The 20,721-nt window shown below is 34.4% G+C and overlaps 1 protein-coding gene across 3 annotated transcripts in view; it reads left to right on the top strand.

Moving 5' to 3' along the window:
- Nucleotides 1-1,798: 1,798 nt before the first annotated feature.
- The window catches only part of fbln2 (fibulin 2), a 122,583-nt gene continuing 103,660 nt past the window's right edge, over nt 1,799-20,721 (top strand). For 2 of the 3 annotated variants that reach the window (XM_079242902.1, XM_079242900.1), the window contains exons 1-2: nt 1,799-1,849; nt 4,006-5,756. In XM_079242902.1, the coding sequence (XP_079099028.1) occupies nt 4,097-5,756 (1,660 nt within the window). In that variant the 5' untranslated portion in view covers nt 1,799-1,849; nt 4,006-4,096. Of the gene's footprint in view, nt 1,850-2,296; nt 2,429-4,005; nt 5,757-20,721 lie in introns of those variants that run through there. The other variant, XM_079242901.1, reaches the window with a different exon arrangement.

The following is a 20,721-nucleotide window of genomic DNA, read 5'->3' as shown; positions in this document are numbered from 1 at the left end:
TATAATCTCGCCGGGGGTGAGTGTATCAGAAGTCTAAAACTGATGCATTTACATCTGCCAGTCAAAAGATTTCATTTTAAACTATTTTAAATGTCATGATACCAAGGTGTAAATAAAAAACATGCAATTTGTTTTCCTCTAAGTGGTTTAACTTATCAGATGTAACTGGGAGCTGTGGGGCTGCTGATACTGGGTCTGGGGTCTGTCTCCTCTTCATCTGTGTCTGAAATATCTTCCTTTCTCTTCATTATCATATCTTTCCCTACAGTCAGACTTGACTAACAACATATTTCTACACATTTTATGCTATAGCTACTTTAAAACCAGCCTTCTCTCTAAATGAGACCATGCAGCGCTACGTTAGTCAGGTCTACATGACGTAGATGCTGAGATACTCTGAGCATCTTTGTAGTGAAGATTAAAGTTCACTGTAAAAATCTCAATGAACTCAGTTAATATTTAGTCTTTAAATACAGTCATTGAAAACTAAATATGACATAGTTTCCACACATTAGTCTGAAAATAATCTAGTGCTACCATAAAACTGGATTAGCTTCATAACTTCATCTTATCTTCAGGTTGAAAGCCTTAATTAAGATTAGTACCCTCTAAAACAGGATTGGTTGGAAAAAAAAAACAACCAATCTAGTTGGTTAAACAAATATTGGTTAGATTGACCAATATATTGTTCAGAAACTGACCAACTTATTGGTTTTGGAACAGTCAATTTAAATGGTTATCTAAAATAACCAATGAAAATGGTAACTGACAGCAGTTCATTAGCCTGACTATAAGGCTATGGCCTAAGTGTAACATGTAGTAGAAAAAGTTCTTATGTACAATATACAAATCTTCATAATATTTTTGTCTTTGGCTCTGGAAGAATCTTTGTCCCAAGTAACTTTGGAGTCCAACTATAGTTGTACGTGGACAAAATCTCTTCTCGCAATGTATGACTTATAGAGATATTTTTTAAAAAGGTGAATAACTAGGAATAAATCTGTAGTGATACTGGTGATACTGGTGATACTGGTGATCCGTGTAAGTCTGAGAAAACGTTTCTCCTCTTCAGACTGACCAACCACCGGAGCAGTGTTGAGAAACTCCTTAGTATGAAAGGTAGCTCTTGGCTGTCCAAAAAGTGACGAGAAGTCACTTATATGTCACAATTTGAATGATTGGCCTGGTAAATAAACGGCGCTGCAACAGAAAGTAAAAATGTTGTGGGAGAGTAAAACGTGAAGAAAATGTTGAGAACATATAATAAAGTCTAGTTTACTTTGCAATTTAAAGTCTACGACACGCAGCAGTGATTTTAACTTTTTGAATGCTGTTGTCCACATTTTTCATTAATAAACATTCATATCTGACAATAAGCCAGGGTGGGATCCGACAGCGTCAGCATTACGCATTTCATTTCCAGTCTGGTCAGAGGTGAACATTTCACTGGAAGAATTTCCTTCAGTATTTGATTGATCCCCCCCCCTCACCCAACTACATGCTGGCCCCCTCAGGTATAAAAGTTCGCTCCGCCCCTGCAGACTGTAACGTGTTGGTCTAACTTTGCTGCACGTGCCAGAGCATTTATTAATAATGTTTCATAGTGGAGTAAACTTTCTCCTCCATCCTTCCTAACTCCGCGTTGGCTCGTGCCAGCAGCCCCTCATTACACACCCTGATGGGATCTCCACACCGCCAGGGAAAACTTTCCGGACCTCCTCCCCCTCCATCTCCCCCCCCCCCCCCCCCGCTCCCAGCAGCGCGTCGGGCGGTGAGGAGGTTCAGTCTCCCTGCGCGCGGAGGACCGACGGCTCTCCACATCCAGACTCACCGGTGCGCACGCGACGAGGTAACGTTTCCAAAGCGACTACATGTCGTCTGTTTGTGAGATCCTGCAGCGTAGACCTGCTTTTCCTTCTCCTGGATGTTAGTCAGTGTGAGCAGTCAGGTAGCAGCTCCAGCAGCAGCATCTCATGTTTCTGACTCTGGAAAACTGGAGTTTCTGACCGTCATGAGAAGCTGGAGGAGTTTTTCTGCTGCAGATCTGCCTTCCAGCAGCAGGAACTGGTTCCAGATCAGCTGGGCTGGTTGGGAAGGAAAGGAGGACACCCCTCCCACACTTCTCCCTCTCTGCTGCTGGAAACACCAGCTTGAATAGTTCCAGTCTTTCATTCTTGCATGTTATGGTTTGAACTTCTGGGAAATATGAAAACTTTTGTTAGAGTGGCTTTTGCTTGTTTTGACCACGAAGAGGAAGAGGAAGACAACATTTCTGTGAAGAATGACTGCTAACTTTGACCATCAACGCTTGGATTCAGCCATTTTTTAATCATCAACATTGGAGCAAAGTGGAAAGATTTTGCTGTTTTTTGCAGAATAATTTTAAGGCAGTTTAATATTTTTACAGATGTACCTGGATTTAGTTTAAGTAAGTGTCCTCTGACTGCGGATGGTGACGGTTGAGCTGAAATAAGTTGTTTACAGATGCAGTAGATCGGGGGTGTCAGAATCCAGTCCTCGAGGGCCGGAATCCGGCAGGTTTTTGTTGTTTCCCTCCACCAACACAGCTGATTCAAATCAATGGATCCAGCAGCTTCTTGTCAACCTGTTTGAGTGTCGGTCAGGTGTGTGTTGGAGCACAGAGACAACAAAAACCTGCAGGATACCGGCCCTCCAGGACTGCAGTTTGACACCCCTGCAGTAGATCCAACCAGCCAATCACATGGCAGGCGTGGTGACGACGTGCTGAAGGTCAAACTGAGCATCAGGATGAGGAAGAGGAGATTTAAGGTTGCTGGTCTGAGGATTTACTGGGATTTTCACACACAAGCATCTCCAGTGTTTCCAGAGAAGGTCTGAAGAAGAGCAGCAGTAGTCTGGACCAGAACCAGCAGGAGACCACACCGGGTTCCTCCTGTCAGCTAACTAGCTGTATTTACGTGGCCCGGGAACAAAGGGAGGTCAGGTGACCAATTCATTTCCAGTAAAGATGGCATGCTATGGCACTAACAACAGCGAAACAGAGTTATATCGTGAATTAGAAAATAAAATGAGGGAGAAGGGCCTCGACAAGCCACGACAACCCTTCTGGAGCAAGTAGAAAAGCCTGGAATAACGCTGCGCGCTACACACTGCTCAGTGGAAACACCTGCAGATTGTCACAACTTTACCATTTGTGTTTTGCTTTTGTGGAAAACTGTGAAGTAAAGGCAGCTAGTGGGAGGAAAAGTAGGCGTTTGGACTTTTGGGGCTCTGTAGCCAACCTGATTTCCTACTTTTTAATATATAGTTTGTGTGTGAAACACTAAAACTCTGGTCATGAGATACTTTTGTTGTTGAAATTGTTGGGTTCAGATTTAGAGAGAATGTTAAAGCGGGGAGGATTTAGGGAGCAGGAGCAGCCAAAGATCAAGAAGTGATGAGAAAAGCAGGAAAATAATGATCCTCTATGGCTGGAATAAAGCCAAGAAGACGGTTGAGATGCAGCTGAGGTGGAGGTGCTGCAGTGAGGATAGCAGGTAGATAGTAGCAGGAAGAAGTGTGGAAACATGGAAACAGTGTGTTGTGTGTGTGAAACTTCTTCTGGTTGGTGTTTTTGCGGCTACATGTTTTCATACATTCATTTTCCATCATTTAAACCAGATAATCTGACGGCTGAGGCTGAAAACATCACGGAGAACCAACAGGGATTTGGAGTTTTAAGGGTTAAACTATTTTCAGTCTGTTCAGCAGTCCGACTTCAGAGCTAACACGGATCGCTAGCTCAACATTTGTGTGGATAATCACCCTGGTGGTTCCACGACGAAGCAGGACCGATTCCGGCATGTATCTGGATCTTCAGGACGGTCAGGACGAAGTTTAGACCGTAGAGTTTTAAGCTGGAAGAACTGGAACGCTGTAAAAGTTGGACTGTAACGAGTTCAGCTGCAGAGCCAGATGGTGGTCTGCTTTCATTTAGAGAGCTAATCAATCTGTGTGTCTTTCTGTCTCTGCTGTTCCCCACAGAGTCCAGCTGCCTCTCATCAGCAGAGCGCTCTGGGATCCTTGAATAACCAGCGCCTCCATACTGGACCTGCCCGCTCTGACGGTCGGTGTCATGGCTCGACCAGAAGCATCGCTGCTGCTTCTCTTCTACCTGAGCGTCTCCTCGGGCCAGCGGGACTGCACGGGGGTGGACTGTCCACAGCTAGACAACTGCATGGAGGAGGTTTTGGACAACGGAGCCTGCTGTGCTTCATGCGTACAGAAAGGATGCACATGTGAGGGTTACCAGTACTACGACTGCGTCAATGCTGGGTTCCAGAACGGCAAAGTGCCCGAGGGAGACTCTTACTTTGTGGATTATGGTAGCACTGAGTGCTCCTGTCCTTTGGGGGGAGGTCGGATCAGCTGCCAGTTCATCAGCTGTCCCGATTTACCAGCAAACTGCATCGACGTCCTGGAGCCTACAGACGGGTGCGCGCAGTGCCAGCGCGTAGGATGTCTTCACGAGGGACAGAAGTACGAGGCTGGACACTCCTTTCACGCGGACCCTTGCTGGCTCTGCCACTGTCCCGACGAAGGGGGGGATGTCATGTGCTCCCGGGTTGCGTGTGATTCCCAGGAAGCCTATGAAGCAACAGAGGATAAGATACCTGGCAGGCGTGATAGTTACCCCCACGGGTTTGATCCGAACCAGTTCTCCACGGCGTCTCGTGATCCTCTGAACGGACGTCTTCCACTCTTCAAATCACCTCCTTCAGATAAGGAGTCAGAAGACTATGATTATACTCCTGTAGACTTTTCAGACTTGTTTCCTCCATTTCTGGTGCCTCCTACGGTGAGCTCCACCTCCTCCAAGAAGGTTCCACCTGCATCCCAAGACTCCAGCAGACCCGACGGAGGTCCTGCCTTTCCCAGTGTAGACGTGCCAGTCAAGATGGAGCTGAGAGAGCAATACGGGGTTCATGACCATCCAAAACAAAGAGAGGAAGCAACACAAAGTCCTTTGAGTGTAGGTCCTACCAGTCCACATGCCTCTTGGCAGATCTCGCAGGGAGTTTCTTTTGGTGATTCGAGTCCACATCCAGACTCTTTTAACGTGCAGAGGAGTCCTGGAAGTGTCATGTTTCCATTAAACGTAAGTGGAAAATACCTGGATGTGGAATCAGAGAGTGGAATCCATCATCAGAGGGATGGTGGGACAAAGACCTCTGATGGTGTGACACTGGGAGCTTCAACCGATCACATAAACCTAACCCATCGGATGAGAGGACCAGAGGCATTGTCCAATCAGGAAAGAGGATCTGGAAGGGTAGAATTCCCACTTTACATGCTGAGAAATGCCGAGAGTCCGCTTCCTTCTCAGTCCAGGAGAAACTATCCGGAAGAATTACATGAACTGGACAACAGGGAAATGTTGGAGGAAGAGGAGGGGGTAGACCAGGAGGAAGACATAACAACCTTTCAGAGTGTCACTGAGGCCAATGGAAACAATGTTCCCATTGGGATCAACCCAACCCCACAGAGCAGCAACCCAACCAGCAGCTCTGAAACGATCCCGCCTGATCTCAGCACGGCATCACCGAGCAGCCTGGCCAACTGGGAGGCTCCTGAAAATTATGTTATCCCCAACACCACCACCGAGTTGCCATTATGGGTCAAACTGGACCAGAGTCTGTCTTCAGGAAGGCTGCCTCATGGTGGAGGCAGAGAGGAGGTGGAGAAAGACCAGGAGGGCAGCCATCGACAAGTTTCACCCTTCACACCAGAGAGAGGTGAGTCAGTATGGTCCGACAGCCCAAACCTTCATCTATAGAGCAGAAACGCTACAGACATTTACCAGAGCTAGCTAAAGATATCTCTCTTGGTGCACAGATGCTTTACAAGGCAGAAACATGAGGTCAAGGATTAAAGCATCGGCCTGTTGATATCTGGTTATAGACCCGTTGCTATGGTGGTCTCCAGGGCAAGGCCAGCATCCAGGAAATAGTCTTTGTTTTAATTATATGCTTTTAAGATGTCATCTTTAATTCGTTAAACAGTGTTTTTTATTCTGATACTAAATTATCAAAGTTATAACCAGGTGATGTGAACAATTCCTCAGATAACAGGAAGTTCTGGTGGTATCTGGTGCTCCGTCGTCAGTTTGTGTCAGTCAGGTGTTAACATGGACCAGTAACTCTAGATAAGCAGTTCAACGACAACATGGAGAAAGGAACAACATAGTTACCATAGTAACCACAGCTTCACATGTCCTTCCTCTTCCTCATCATCTACAGCTAAAATTCCCTCAGTCTGGTTAATCATTACCCAGGTCACAGTTAGATGTGTAGTAGCAGTACTTTTGGAACGTGGGTTTTATCTGTTGCTCATCTTTCCTGATGATAGTTGGATGAAATTAACCAGGAGCAGTTTGATTAAACATTCATCTTTTTACAAAATACCTGTTCAGAAAATGTCTGTTGAGACACTGCCTGCACAGGAGCGTCCTGTAGAATAACTTCATGTAGAATAACTTCCTGTAGAATAACTTCATGTAGAATAACTTCATCTAGAAAAACTTCATGTCGAATAACTTCATGTAGAAAAACTTCATGTAGAATAACTTCATGTAGAATAACATCCAGTAGAATAACTTCATGTAGAATAACTTCATCTAGAAAAACTTCATGTCGAATAACTTCATGTAGAAAAACTTCATGTAGAATAACTTCATGTAGAATAACATCCAGTAGAATAACTTCATGTAGAATAACTTCATGTTGAAAGACTTAATGTAGAATAACTTCATGTAGAATAACTTCCAGTAGAATAACTTCCAGTAGAATAACTTCATGTAGAAAAACTTCATGTAGAATAACTTCATGTAGAATAACATCCAGTAGAATAACTTCATGTAGAATAACTTCATCTAGAAAAACTTCATGTCGAATAACTTCATGTAGAAAAACTTCATGTAGAATAACTTCATGTAGAATAACTTCATGTAGAATAACTTCATGTTGAAAGACTTAATGTAGAATAACTTCATGTAGAATAACTTCATGTAGAATAACTTCCAGTAGAATAACTTCCAGTAGAATAACTTCATGTAGGAAAACTTACAGTGGAATTGCTTCCTGTAGAATAGCTTCCTGTAGAAAAACCTCATGTAGAAAAACTTCATGTAGAATAACTTCATGTAGAATAACTTCATGTAGAAAAACTTCATGTAGAATAACTTCATGTTGGGGAACTTCCAGTAGAATAACTTCATGTAGAATAACGTCATGTTGGGGAACTTCCAGTAGAATAACTTCCAGTAGAATAACTTCCAGTAGAATAACTTCCAGTAGAATAACTTCATGTAGGAAAACTTACAGTGGAATTGCTTCCTGTAGAATAGCTTCCTGTAGAAAAACTTCATGTAGAAAAACTTCATGTAGAATAACTTCATGTAGAAAAACTTCATGTAGAATAACTTCATGTAGAAAAACTTCATGTAGAATAACTTCATGTTGGGGAACTTCCAGTAGAATAACTTCCAGTAGAATAACTTCCAGTAGAATAACTTCATGTAGGAAAACTTACAGTGGAATTGCTTCCTGTAGAATAGCTTCCTGTAGAAAAACCTCATGTAGAAAAACTTCATGTAGAAAAACTTCATGTAGAATAACTTCATGTAGAAAAACTTCATGTGGAATAACTTCATGTTGGGGAACTTCCAGTAGAATAACTTCATGTAGAATAACTTCATGTAGAATAACTTCCTGTAGAATAACTTCATGTAGAATAACTTCCAGTAGAATAACTTAATGTTGGGGAACTTCCAGTGGAATAACTTCATGTAAAATAACTTTTAGCAGAATAACTTAATGTAGAATAGCTTCATGTAGAAAAATGTCATGTAGAATAACTTCCAGTAGAATAACTTCATGTAGAATAACTTCATGTAGAAAAACTTACAGTAAAATAACTTCCAGTAAAATAACTTCCAGTAGAATAACTTCCAGTAGAATAACTTCATGTAGAATAACTTCATGTAGAATAACTTCATATAGAAAAACTTCATGTAGAAAAACTTTATGTAGAATAACTTTATGTAGGGGAACTTTCAGTAGAATAACTTCCAGTAGAATAACTTCATGTAGAAAAACTTCAAGTAGAAAAACTTACAGTACAATAACTTCATGTAGAATAACTTCATGTAGGAAAACTTACAGTGGAATTGCTTCCTGTAGAATAGCTTCCTGTAGAAAAACCTCATGTAGAAAAACTTAATGTAGAAAAACTTCATGTAGAATAACTTCCTGTAGAATAACTTCATGTAGAATAACTTCCAGTAGAATAACTTAATGTTGGGGAACTTCCAGTGGAATAACTTCATGTAAAATAACTTTTAGCAGAATAACTTAATGTAGAATAGCTTCATGTAGAAAAATGTCATGTAGAATAACTTCCAGTAGAATAACTTCATGTAGAATAACTTCATGTAGAAAAACTTCCAGTAAAATAACTTCCAGTAAAATAACTTCCAGTAGAATAACTTCCAGTAGAATAACTTCATGTAGAATAACTTCATATAGAAAAACTTCATGTAGAAAAACTTTATGTAGAATAACTTTATGTAGGGGAACTTTCAGTAGAATAACTTCCAGTAGAATAACTTCATGTAGAAAAACTTCATGTAGAAAAACGTACAGTGGAAATGCTTCCTGTAGAATAGCTTCCTGTAGAATAGCTTCCTGTAGAATAACTTCATGTAGAATAACTTCATGTAGAAAAACTTCATGTAGAATAACTTCATGTTGGGGAACTTCCAGTATAATAAATTCATGTAGAATAACTTTTAGCAGAATAACTTAATGTAGAATAACTTCATGTAGAATAACTTCATGTAGAATAACTTAATGTAGAAAAACTATGTAGAAAAACTATGTAGAAAAACTTCATGTAGAAAAACTTCATGTAGAAAAACTTCATGTAGAATAACTTCATGTAGAATAACTTCATGTATAAAAACTTCACGTAGAATAACTTCATGTAGAAAAATGTCATGTAGAATAACTTCCAGTAGAATAACTTCATGTAGAAAAACTTCCAGTAAAATAACTTCCAGTAGAATAACTTCCAGTAGAATAACTTCATGTAGAATAACTTAATGTAGAAAAACTCCATGTAGAATAACTTCATATAGAAAAACTTCATGTAGAAAAACGTACAGTAGAAATGCTTCCTGTAGAATAGCTTCCTGTAGAATAACTTCATGTAGAATAACTTCATATAGAATAACTTCATGTGGAATAACTTCATGTAGAAAAACTTCATGTAGAATAACTTCATGTAGAATAACTTCATGTAGAAAAACTTACAGTAGAAAAACTTACAGTACAATAACTTCATGTAGAATAACTTCATGTAGAAAAACGTACAGTGGAAATGCTTCCTGTAGAATAGCTTCCTGTAGAATAACTTCATGTAGAATAACTTCATGTTGGGGAACTTCCAGTAGAATAAATTCATGTAGAATAACTTTTAGCAGAATAACTTAATGTAGAATAACTTCATGTAGAATAACTTCATGTAGAAAAACTATGTAGAAAAACTTCATGTAGAAAAACCTCATGTAGAATAACTTCATGTAGAATAACTTCATGTAGAAAAACTTCATGTAGAATAACTTCATGTAGAATAACTTCATGTAGAATAACCTCATGTTGGGGAAGTTCATGTAGAATAACTTCATGTAGAATAACTTCATGTTGAAAAACTTAATGTAGAATAACTTCATGTAGAATAACGTCCAGTAGAATAACTTCATGTAGAATAACTTCATGTAGAATAACTTCATGTAGAATAACTTCATGTAGAAAAACTTCCAGTAGAATAACCTCCAGTAGAATAACTTCATGTAGAATAACTTCATGTAGAATAACTTCATGTAGAATAACTTCATGTAGAAAAACTCCATGTAGAATAACTTCATGTAGAAAAACTTCATGTAGAATAACTTTATGTAGAATAACTTCATGTAGAATAACTTAATGTAGAAAAACTATGTAGAAAAACTATGTAGAAAAACTTCATGTAGAAAAACTTCATGTAGAAAAACTTCATGTAGAATAACTTCATGTAGAATAACTTCATGTATAAAAACTTCCAGTAAAATAACTTCCAGTAGAATAACTTCCAGTAGAATAACTTCATGTAGAATAACTTAATGTAGAAAAACTCCATGTAGAATAACTTCATATAGAAAAACTTCATGTAGAAAAACGTACAGTAGAAATGCTTCCTGTAGAATAGCTTCCTGTAGAATAACTTCATGTAGAATAACTTCATATAGAAAAACTTCATGTAGAATAACTTCATGTGGAATAACTTCATGTAGAAAAACTTCCAGTAGAATAACTTCATGTAGAATAACTTCATGTAGAAAAACTTACAGTAGAAAAACTTACAGTACAATAACTTCATGTAGAATAACTTCATGTAGAAAAACGTACAGTGGAAATGCTTCCTGTAGAATAGCTTCCTGTAGAATAACTTCATGTAGAATAACTTCATGTTGGGGAACTTCCAGTAGAATAAATTCATGTAGAATAACTTTTAGCAGAATAACTTAATGTAGAATAACTTCATGTAGAATAACTTCATGTAGAATAACTTCATGTAGAAAAACTATGTAGAAAAACTTCATGTAGAAAAACCTCATGTAGAATAACTTCATGTAGAATAACTTCATGTAGAAAAACTTCATGTAGAATAACTTCATGTAGAATAACTTCATGTAGAATAACCTCATGTTGGGGAAGTTCATGTAGAATAACTTCATGTAGAATAACTTCATGTTGAAAAACTTAATGTAGAATAACTTCATGTAGAATAACGTCCAGTAGAATAACTTCATGTAGAATAACTTCATGTAGAATAACTTCATGTAGAAAAACTTCCAGTAGAATAACCTCCAGTAGAATAACTTCATGTAGAATAACTTCATGTAGAATAACTTCATGTAGAATAACTTCATGTAGAAAAACTCCATGTAGAATAACTTCATGTAGAAAAACTTCATGTAGAATAACTTTATGTAGAATAACTTTATGTAGAATAACTTTATGTTGGGGAACTTTCAGTAGAATAACTTCCAGTGGAATAACTTCATGTAGAATAACTTCAAGTAGAAAAACTTCATGTAGAAAAACTTCATGTAGAAAAACTTCATGTAGAATAACTTCATGTAGAATAACCTCATGTTGGGGAAGTTCATGTAGAATAACTTCATGTAGAATAACTTCATGTTGAAAAACTTAATGTAGAATAACTTCATGTAGAATAACGTCCAGTAGAATAACTTCCAGTAGAATAGCTTCCTGTAGAATAGCTTCCTGTAGAATAACTTCATGTAGAATAACTTCATGTAGAAAAACTTCATGTAGAATAACTTCATGTTGGGGAACTTCCAGTATAATAAATTCATGTAGAATAACTTTTAGCAGAATAACTTAATGTAGAATAACTTCATGTAGAATAACTTCATGTAGAATAACTTAATGTAGAAAAACTATGTAGAAAAACTATGTAGAAAAACTTCATGTAGAAAAACTTCATGTAGAAAAACTTCATGTAGAAAAACTTCATGTAGAATAACTTCATGTAGAATAACTTCATGTATAAAAACTTCACGTAGAATAACTTCATGTAGAAAAATGTCATGTAGAATAACTTCCAGTAGAATAACTTCATGTAGAAAAACTTCCAGTAAAATAACTTCCAGTAGAATAACTTCCAGTAGAATAACTTCATGTAGAATAACTTAATGTAGAAAAACTCCATGTAGAATAACTTCATATAGAAAAACTTCATGTAGAAAAACGTACAGTAGAAATGCTTCCTGTAGAATAGCTTCCTGTAGAATAACTTCATGTAGAATAACTTCATATAGAAAAACTTCATGTAGAATAACTTCATGTGGAATAACTTCATGTAGAAAAACTTCCAGTAGAATAACTTCATGTAGAATAACTTCATGTAGAAAAACTTACAGTAGAAAAACTTACAGTACAATAACTTCATGTAGAATAACTTCATGTAGAAAAACGTACAGTGGAAATGCTTCCTGTAGAATAGCTTCCTGTAGAATAACTTCATGTAGAATAACTTCATGTTGGGGAACTTCCAGTAGAATAAATTCATGTAGAATAACTTTTAGCAGAATAACTTAATGTAGAATAACTTCATGTAGAATAACTTCATGTAGAAAAACTATGTAGAAAAACTTCATGTAGAAAAACCTCATGTAGAATAACTTCATGTAGAATAACTTCATGTAGAAAAACTTCATGTAGAATAACTTCATGTAGAATAACTTCATGTAGAATAACCTCATGTTGGGGAAGTTCATGTAGAATAACTTCATGTAGAATAACTTCATGTTGAAAAACTTAATGTAGAATAACTTCATGTAGAATAACGTCCAGTAGAATAACTTCATGTAGAATAACTTCATGTAGAATAACTTCATGTAGAATAACTTCATGTAGAATAACTTCATGTAGAAAAACTTCCAGTAGAATAACTTCATGTAGAATAACTTCATGTTGGGGAACTTCCAGTATAATAAATTCATGTAGAATAACTTTTAGCAGAATAACTTAATGTAGAATAACTTCATGTAGAATAACTTCATGTAGAATAACTTAATGTAGAAAAACTATGTAGAAAAACTATGTAGAAAAACTTCATGTAGAAAAACTTCATGTAGAAAAACTTCATGTAGAAAAACTTCATGTAGAATAACTTCATGTAGAATAACTTCATGTATAAAAACTTCACGTAGAATAACTTCATGTAGAAAAATGTCATGTAGAATAACTTCCAGTAGAATAACTTCATGTAGAAAAACTTCCAGTAAAATAACTTCCAGTAGAATAACTTCCAGTAGAATAACTTCATGTAGAATAACTTAATGTAGAAAAACTCCATGTAGAATAACTTCATATAGAAAAACTTCATGTAGAAAAACGTACAGTAGAAATGCTTCCTGTAGAATAGCTTCCTGTAGAATAACTTCATGTAGAATAACTTCATATAGAAAAACTTCATGTAGAATAACTTCATGTGGAATAACTTCATGTAGAAAAACTTCCAGTAGAATAACTTCATGTAGAATAACTTCATGTAGAAAAACTTACAGTAGAAAAACTTACAGTACAATAACTTCATGTAGAATAACTTCATGTAGAAAAACGTACAGTGGAAATGCTTCCTGTAGAATAGCTTCCTGTAGAATAACTTCATGTAGAATAACTTCATGTTGGGGAACTTCCAGTAGAATAAATTCATGTAGAATAACTTTTAGCAGAATAACTTAATGTAGAATAACTTCATGTAGAATAACTTCATGTAGAAAAACTATGTAGAAAAACTTCATGTAGAATAACTTCATGTAGAATAACCTCATGTTGGGGAAGTTCATGTAGAATAACTTCATGTAGAATAACTTCATGTTGAAAAACTTAATGTAGAATAACTTCATGTAGAATAACGTCCAGTAGAATAACTTCATGTAGAATAACTTCATGTAGAATAACTTCATGTAGAATAACTTCATGTAGAAAAACTTCCAGTAGAATAACCTCCAGTAGAATAACTTCATGTAGAATAACTTCATGTAGAATAACTTCATGTAGAATAACTTCATGTAGAAAAACTCCATGTAGAATAACTTCATGTAGAAAAACTTCATGTAGAATAACTTTATGTAGAATAACTTCATGTAGAATAACTTAATGTAGAAAAACTATGTAGAAAAACTATGTAGAAAAACTTCATGTAGAAAAACTTCATGTAGAAAAACTTCATGTAGAAAAACTTCATGTAGAATAACTTCATGTAGAATAACTTCCAGTATAAAAACTTCCAGTAAAATAACTTCCAGTAGAATAACTTCCAGTAGAATAACTTCATGTAGAATAACTTAATGTAGAAAAACTCCATGTAGAATAACTTCATATAGAAAAACTTCATGTAGAAAAACGTACAGTAGAAATGCTTCCTGTAGAATAGCTTCCTGTAGAATAACTTCATGTAGAATAACTTCATATAGAAAAACTTCATGTAGAATAACTTCATGTGGAATAACTTCATGTAGAAAAACTTCCAGTAGAATAACTTCATGTAGAATAACTTCATGTAGAAAAACTTACAGTAGAAAAACTTACAGTACAATAACTTCATGTAGAATAACTTCATGTAGAAAAACGTACAGTGGAAATGCTTCCTGTAGAATAGCTTCCTGTAGAATAACTTCATGTAGAATAACTTCATGTTGGGGAACTTCCAGTAGAATAAATTCATGTAGAATAACTTTTAGCAGAATAACTTAATGTAGAATAACTTCATGTAGAATAACTTCATGTAGAATAACTTCATGTAGAAAAACTATGTAGAAAAACTTCATGTAGAAAAACCTCATGTAGAATAACTTCATGTAGAATAACTTCATGTAGAAAAACTTCATGTAGAATAACTTCATGTAGAATAACTTCATGTAGAATAACCTCATGTTGGGGAAGTTCATGTAGAATAACTTCATGTAGAATAACCATGTTGAAAAACTTAATGTAGAATAACTTCATGTAGAATAACGTCCAGTAGAATAACTTCATGTAGAATAACTTCATGTAGAATAACTTCATGTAGAATAACTTCATGTAGAAAAACTTCCAGTAGAATAACCTCCAGTAGAATAACTTCATGTAGAATAACTTCATGTAGAATAACTTCATGTAGAATAACTTCATGTAGAAAAACTCCATGTAGAAAAACTTCATGTAGAATAACTTTATGTAGAATAACTTTATGTAGAATAACTTTATGTTGGGGAACTTTCAGTAGAATAACTTCCAGTGGAATAACTTCATGTAGAATAACTTCAAGTAGAAAAACTTCATGTAGAAAAACTTCATGTAGAAAAACTTCATGTAGAATAACTTCATGTAGAATAACCTCATGTTGGGGAAGTTCATGTAGAATAACTTCATGTAGAATAACTTCATGTTGAAAAACTTAATGTAGAATAACTTCATGTAGAATAACGTCCAGTAGAATAACTTCCAGTAGAATAACTTCCAGTAGAATAACTTCCAGTAGAATAACTTCCAGTAGAATAACTTCATGTAGAATAACTTCCAGTAGAATAACTTTATGTAGAATAACTTCATGTGGAATAACTTCATGTAGAAAAACTTCCAGTAGAATAACTTCCAGTGGAAATGCTTCCTGTAGAATAACTTCATGTAGAATAACTTCATGTAGAATAACTTCATGTAGAAAAACTTCATGTAGAATAACTTCATGTAGAATAACTTCATGTAGAATAACCTCATGTTGGGGAAGTTCATGTAGAATAACTTCATGTAGAATAACTTCATGTTGAAAAACTTAATGTAGAATAACCTCCAGTAGAATAACTTCATGTAGAATAACTTCATGTAGAAAAACTTCCAGTAGAATAACCTCCAGTAGAATAACTTCATGTAGAATAACTTCATGTAGAATAACTTCATGTAGAAAAACTCCATGTAGAATAACTTCATGTAGAAAAACTTCATGTAGAATAACTTTATGTAGAATAACTTTATGTAGAATAACTTTATGTTGGGGAACTTTCAGTAGAATAACTTCCAGTGGAATAACTTCATGTAGAATAACTTCAAGTAGAAAAACTTCATGTAGAAAAACTTCATGTAGAAAAACTTCATGTAGAATAACTTCATGTAGAATAACCTCATGTTGGGGAAGTTCATGTAGAATAACTTCATGTTGAAAAACTTAATGTAGAATAACTTCATGTAGAATAACGTCCAGTAGAATAACTTCCAGTAGAATAACTTCCAGTAGAATAACTTCCAGTAGAATAACTTCCAGTAGAATAACTTCATGTAGAATAACTTCCAGTAGAATAACTTTATGTAGAATAACTTCATGTGGAATAACTTCATGTAGAAAAACTTCCAGTAGAATAACTTCCAGTGGAAATGCTTCCTGTAGAATAACTTCATGTAGAATAACTTCATGTAGAATAACTTCATGTAGAAAAACTCCATGTAGAAAAACTCCATGTAGAATAACTTCATATAGAAAAACTTCATGTAGAAAAACTTTATGTAGAATAACTTTATGTAGAATAACTTCATGTTGGGGAACTTTCAGTAGAATAACTTCCAGTAGAATAACTTCCAGTAGAATAACTTCCAGTAGAATAACTTCATGTAGAATAACTTCATGTAGAATAACTTCATGTAGAATAACTTCATGTAGAAAAACTTACAGTAGAAAAACTTACAGTACAATAACTTCATGTAGAATAACTTCATGTAGAAAAACGTACAGTGGAAATGCTTCCTGTAGAATAGCTTCCTGTAGAATAACTTCATGTAGAAAAACTTCATGTAGAATAACTTCATGTTGGGGAACTTCCAGTAGAATAAATTCATGTAGAATAACTTTTAGCAGAATAACTTAATGTAGAATAACTTCATGTAGAATAACTTCATGTAGAATAACTTCATGTAGAAAAACTATGTAGAAAAACTTCATGTAGAATAAGTTCATGTAGAATAACTTCCAGTAGAATAACTTCCAGTAGAATAACTTCCAGTAGAATAACTTCATGTAGAAAAACTTCCAGTAGAATAACTTCATGTAGAATAACTTCATGTAGAAAAACTTCATGTAGAAAAACTTCATGTAGAAAAACTTTATGTAGAATAACTTTATGTAGAATAACTTCATGTTGGGGAACTTTCAGTAGAATAACTTCCAGTAGAATAACTTCCAGTAGAATAACTTCCAGTACAATAACTTCATGTAGAATAACTTCATGTAGAAAAACTTCATGTAGAATAACTTCATGTTGGGGATCTTCCAGTATAATAAATTCATGTAGAATAACTTTTAGCAGAATAACTTAATGTAGAATAACTTAATGTAGAAAAACTATGTAGAAAAACTTCATGTAGAAAAACTTCATGTAGAATAACTTCATGTAGAAAAACTTCATGTAGAATAACTTCATGTAGAAAAATGTCATGTAGAATAACTTCCAGTAGAATAACTTCATGTAGAATAACTTCATGTAGAAAAACTTACAGTAGAAAAACTTACAGTACAATAACTTCATGTAGAATAACTTCATGTAGAAAAACGTACAGTGGAAATGCTTCCTGTAGAATAGCTTCCTGTAGAATAACTTCATGTAGAATAACTTCATGTTGGGGAACTTCCAGTAGAATAAATTCATGTAGAATAACTTTTAGCAGAATAACTTAATGTAGAATAACTTCATGTAGAATAACTTAATGTAGAAAAACTATGTAGAAAAACTTCATGTAGAAAAACCTCATGTAGAATAACTTCATGTAGAATAACTTCATGTAGAAAAACTTCATGTAGAATAACTTCATGTAGAATAACTTCATGTAGAATAACCTCATGTTGGGGAAGTTCATGTAGAATAACTTCATGTAGAATAACTTCATGTTGAAAAACTTCATGTAGAATAACTTCATGTAGAATAACGTCCAGTAGAATAACTTCATGTAGAATAACTTCATGTAGAATAACTTCATGTAGAATAACTTCATGTAGAAAAACTTCCAGTAGAATAACCTCCAGTAGAATAACTTCATGTAGAATAACTTCATGTAGAAAAACTCCATGTAGAATAACTTCATGTAGAAAAACTTCATGTAGAATAACTTTATGTAGAATAACTTTATGTAGAATAACTTCATGTTGGGGAACTTTCAGTAGAATAACTTCCAGTGGAATAACTTCCAGTAGAATAACTTCATGTAGAAAAACTTCATGTAGAAAAACTTCATGTAGAATAACTTCATGTAGAATAACTTCATGTAGAATAACCTCATGTTGGGGAAGTTCATGTAGAATAACTTCATGTAGAATAACTTCATGTTGAAAAACTTAATGTAGAATAACTTCATGTAGAATGACGTCCAGTAGAATAACTTCCAGTAGAATAACTTCATGTGGAATAACTTCATGTAGAATAACGTCCAGTAGAATAACTTCCAGTAGAATAACTTCATGTAGAATGACTTCATGTAGAATAACTTCATGTAGAAAAACTTACAGTACAATAACTTCATGTAGAATAACTTCATGTAGAAAAACTTACAGTGGAAATGCTTCCTGTAGAATAGCTTCCTGTAGAATAACTTCATATAGAAAAACTTCATGTAGAAAAACTTTATGTAGAATAACTTTATGTAGAATAACTTTATGTTGGGGAACTTTCAGTAGAATAACTTCCAGTGGAATAACTTCATGTAGAATAACTTCAAGTAGAAAAACTTCATGTAAAAAAACTTCATGTAGAAAAACTTCATGTAGAATAACTTCATGTAGAATAACTTCATGTAGAATAACCTCATGTTGGGGAAGTTCATGTAGAATAACTTCATGTAGAATAACTTCATGTTGAAAAACTTAATGTAGAATAACTTCATGTAGAATAACGTCCAGTAGAATAACTTCCAGTAGAATAACTTCCAGTAGAATAACTTCCAGTAGAATAACTTCATGTAGAATAACTTCCAGTAGAATAACTTTATGTAGAATAACTTCATGTGGAATAACTTCATGTAGAAAAACTTCCAGTAGAATAACTTCCAGTGGAAATGCTTCCTGTAGAATAACTTCATGTAGAATAACTTCATGTAGAATAACTTCATGTAGAAAAACTCCATGTAGAAAAACTCCATGTAGAATAACTTCATGTAGAAAAACTTCATGTAGAAAAACTTTATGTAGAATAACTTTATGTAGAATAACTTCATGTTGGGGAACTTTCAGTAGAAAAACTTACAGTAGAAGAACTTACAGTACAATAACTTCATGTAGAATAACTTCATGTAGAAAAACGTACAGTGGAAATGCTTCCTGTAGAATAGCTTCATGTAGAATAACTTCATGTTGGGGAACTTCCAGTAGAATAAATTCATGTAGAATAACTTTTAGCAGAATAACTTAATGTAGAATAACTTAATGTAGAATAACTTCATGTAGAATAACTTCATGTAGAAAAACTATGTAGAAAAACTTCATGTAGAATAAGTTCATGTAGAAAAATGTCATGTAGAATAACTTCCAGTAGAATAACTTCATGTAGAATAACTTCATGTAGAATAACTTCATGTAGAATAACTTCATGTAGAAAAACTTCATGTAGAAAAACTTAATGTAGAATAACTTCATGTAGAATAACTTAATGTAGAAAAACTATGTAGAAAAACTTCATGTAGAACAACTTCATGTAGAACAACTTCATGTAGAATAACTTCATGTAGAATAACTTCATGTATAAAAACTTCATGTAGAATAACTTCATGTAGAAAAATGTCATGTAGAATAACTTCCAGTAGAATAACTTCATGTAGAATAACTTCATGTAGAATAACTTCATGTAGAAAAACTTCATGTAGAAAAACTTTATGTAGAATAACTTCATGTAGAATAACTTCATGTTTAAAAACTTAATGTAGAATAACTTCCAGTAGAATAACTTCCAGTAGAATAACTTCCAGTAGAATAACTTCATGTAGAAAAACTTACAGTAGAAAAACTTACAGTACAATAACTTCATGTAGAATAACTTCATGTAGAAAAACTTACAGTGGAAATGCTTCCTGTAGAATAGCTTCCTGTAGAATAACTTCATGTAGAATAACTTCATGTTGGGGAACTTCCAGTAGAATAAATTCATGTAGAATAACTTAATGTAGAATAACTTCATGTAGAATAACTTCATGTAGAATAACTTAATGTAGAAAAACTATGTAGAAAAACTTCATGTAGAAAAACCTCATGTAGAATAACTTCATGTAGAATAACTTCATGTATAAAAACTTCATGTAGAATAACTTCATGTAGAAAAATGTCATGTAGAATAACTTCCAGTAGAATAACTTCATGTAGAATAACTTCATGTAGAATACCTTCATGTAGAATAACTTCCAGTAGAATAACTTCCAGTAGAATAACTTCATGTAGAATAACTTCATGTAGAAAAACTCCATGTAGAATAACTTCATATAGAAAAACTTCATGTAGAAAAACTTCATGTAGAATAACTTTATGTAGAATAACTTTATGTAGAATAACTTCATGTTGGGGAACTTTCAGTAGAATATCTTCCAGTAGAATAACTTCATGTAGAATAACTTCATGTAGAATAACTTCATGTAGAATAACCTCATGTTGGGGAAGTTAATGTAGAATAACTTCATGTAGAATAACTTCATGTTGAAAAACTTAATGTAGAATAACTTCATGTAGAATAACGTCCAGTAGAATAACTTCCAGTAGAATAACTTCATGTGGAATAACTTCATGTAGAAAAACGTCCAGTAGAATAACTTCCAGTAGAATAACTTCCAGTAGAATAACTTCATGTAGAATAACTTCATGTAGAAAAACTTACAGTGGAAATGCTTCCTGTAGAATAGCTTCCTGTAGAATAACTTCATGTTGGGGAACTTCCAGTAGAATAACTTCCAGTAGAATAACTTCATGTAGAATAACTTCATGTAGAATAACTTCCAGTAGAATAACTTCCAGTAGAATAACTTCATGTAGAATAACTTCATGTAGAAAAACTCCATGTAGAATAACTTCATATAGAAAAACTTCATGTAGAAAAACTTCATGTAGAATAACTTTATGTAGAATAACTTT

The sequence above is a fragment of the Telmatherina bonti genome (assembly GCF_933228915.1).
Source record: "Telmatherina bonti genome assembly, chromosome: 6".
NCBI lineage: Eukaryota > Metazoa > Chordata > Actinopteri > Atheriniformes > Telmatherinidae > Telmatherina > Telmatherina bonti.
Note: the sequence above shows the minus strand (reverse complement) of the source record. Positions and strands in the feature narration are given on the sequence as shown.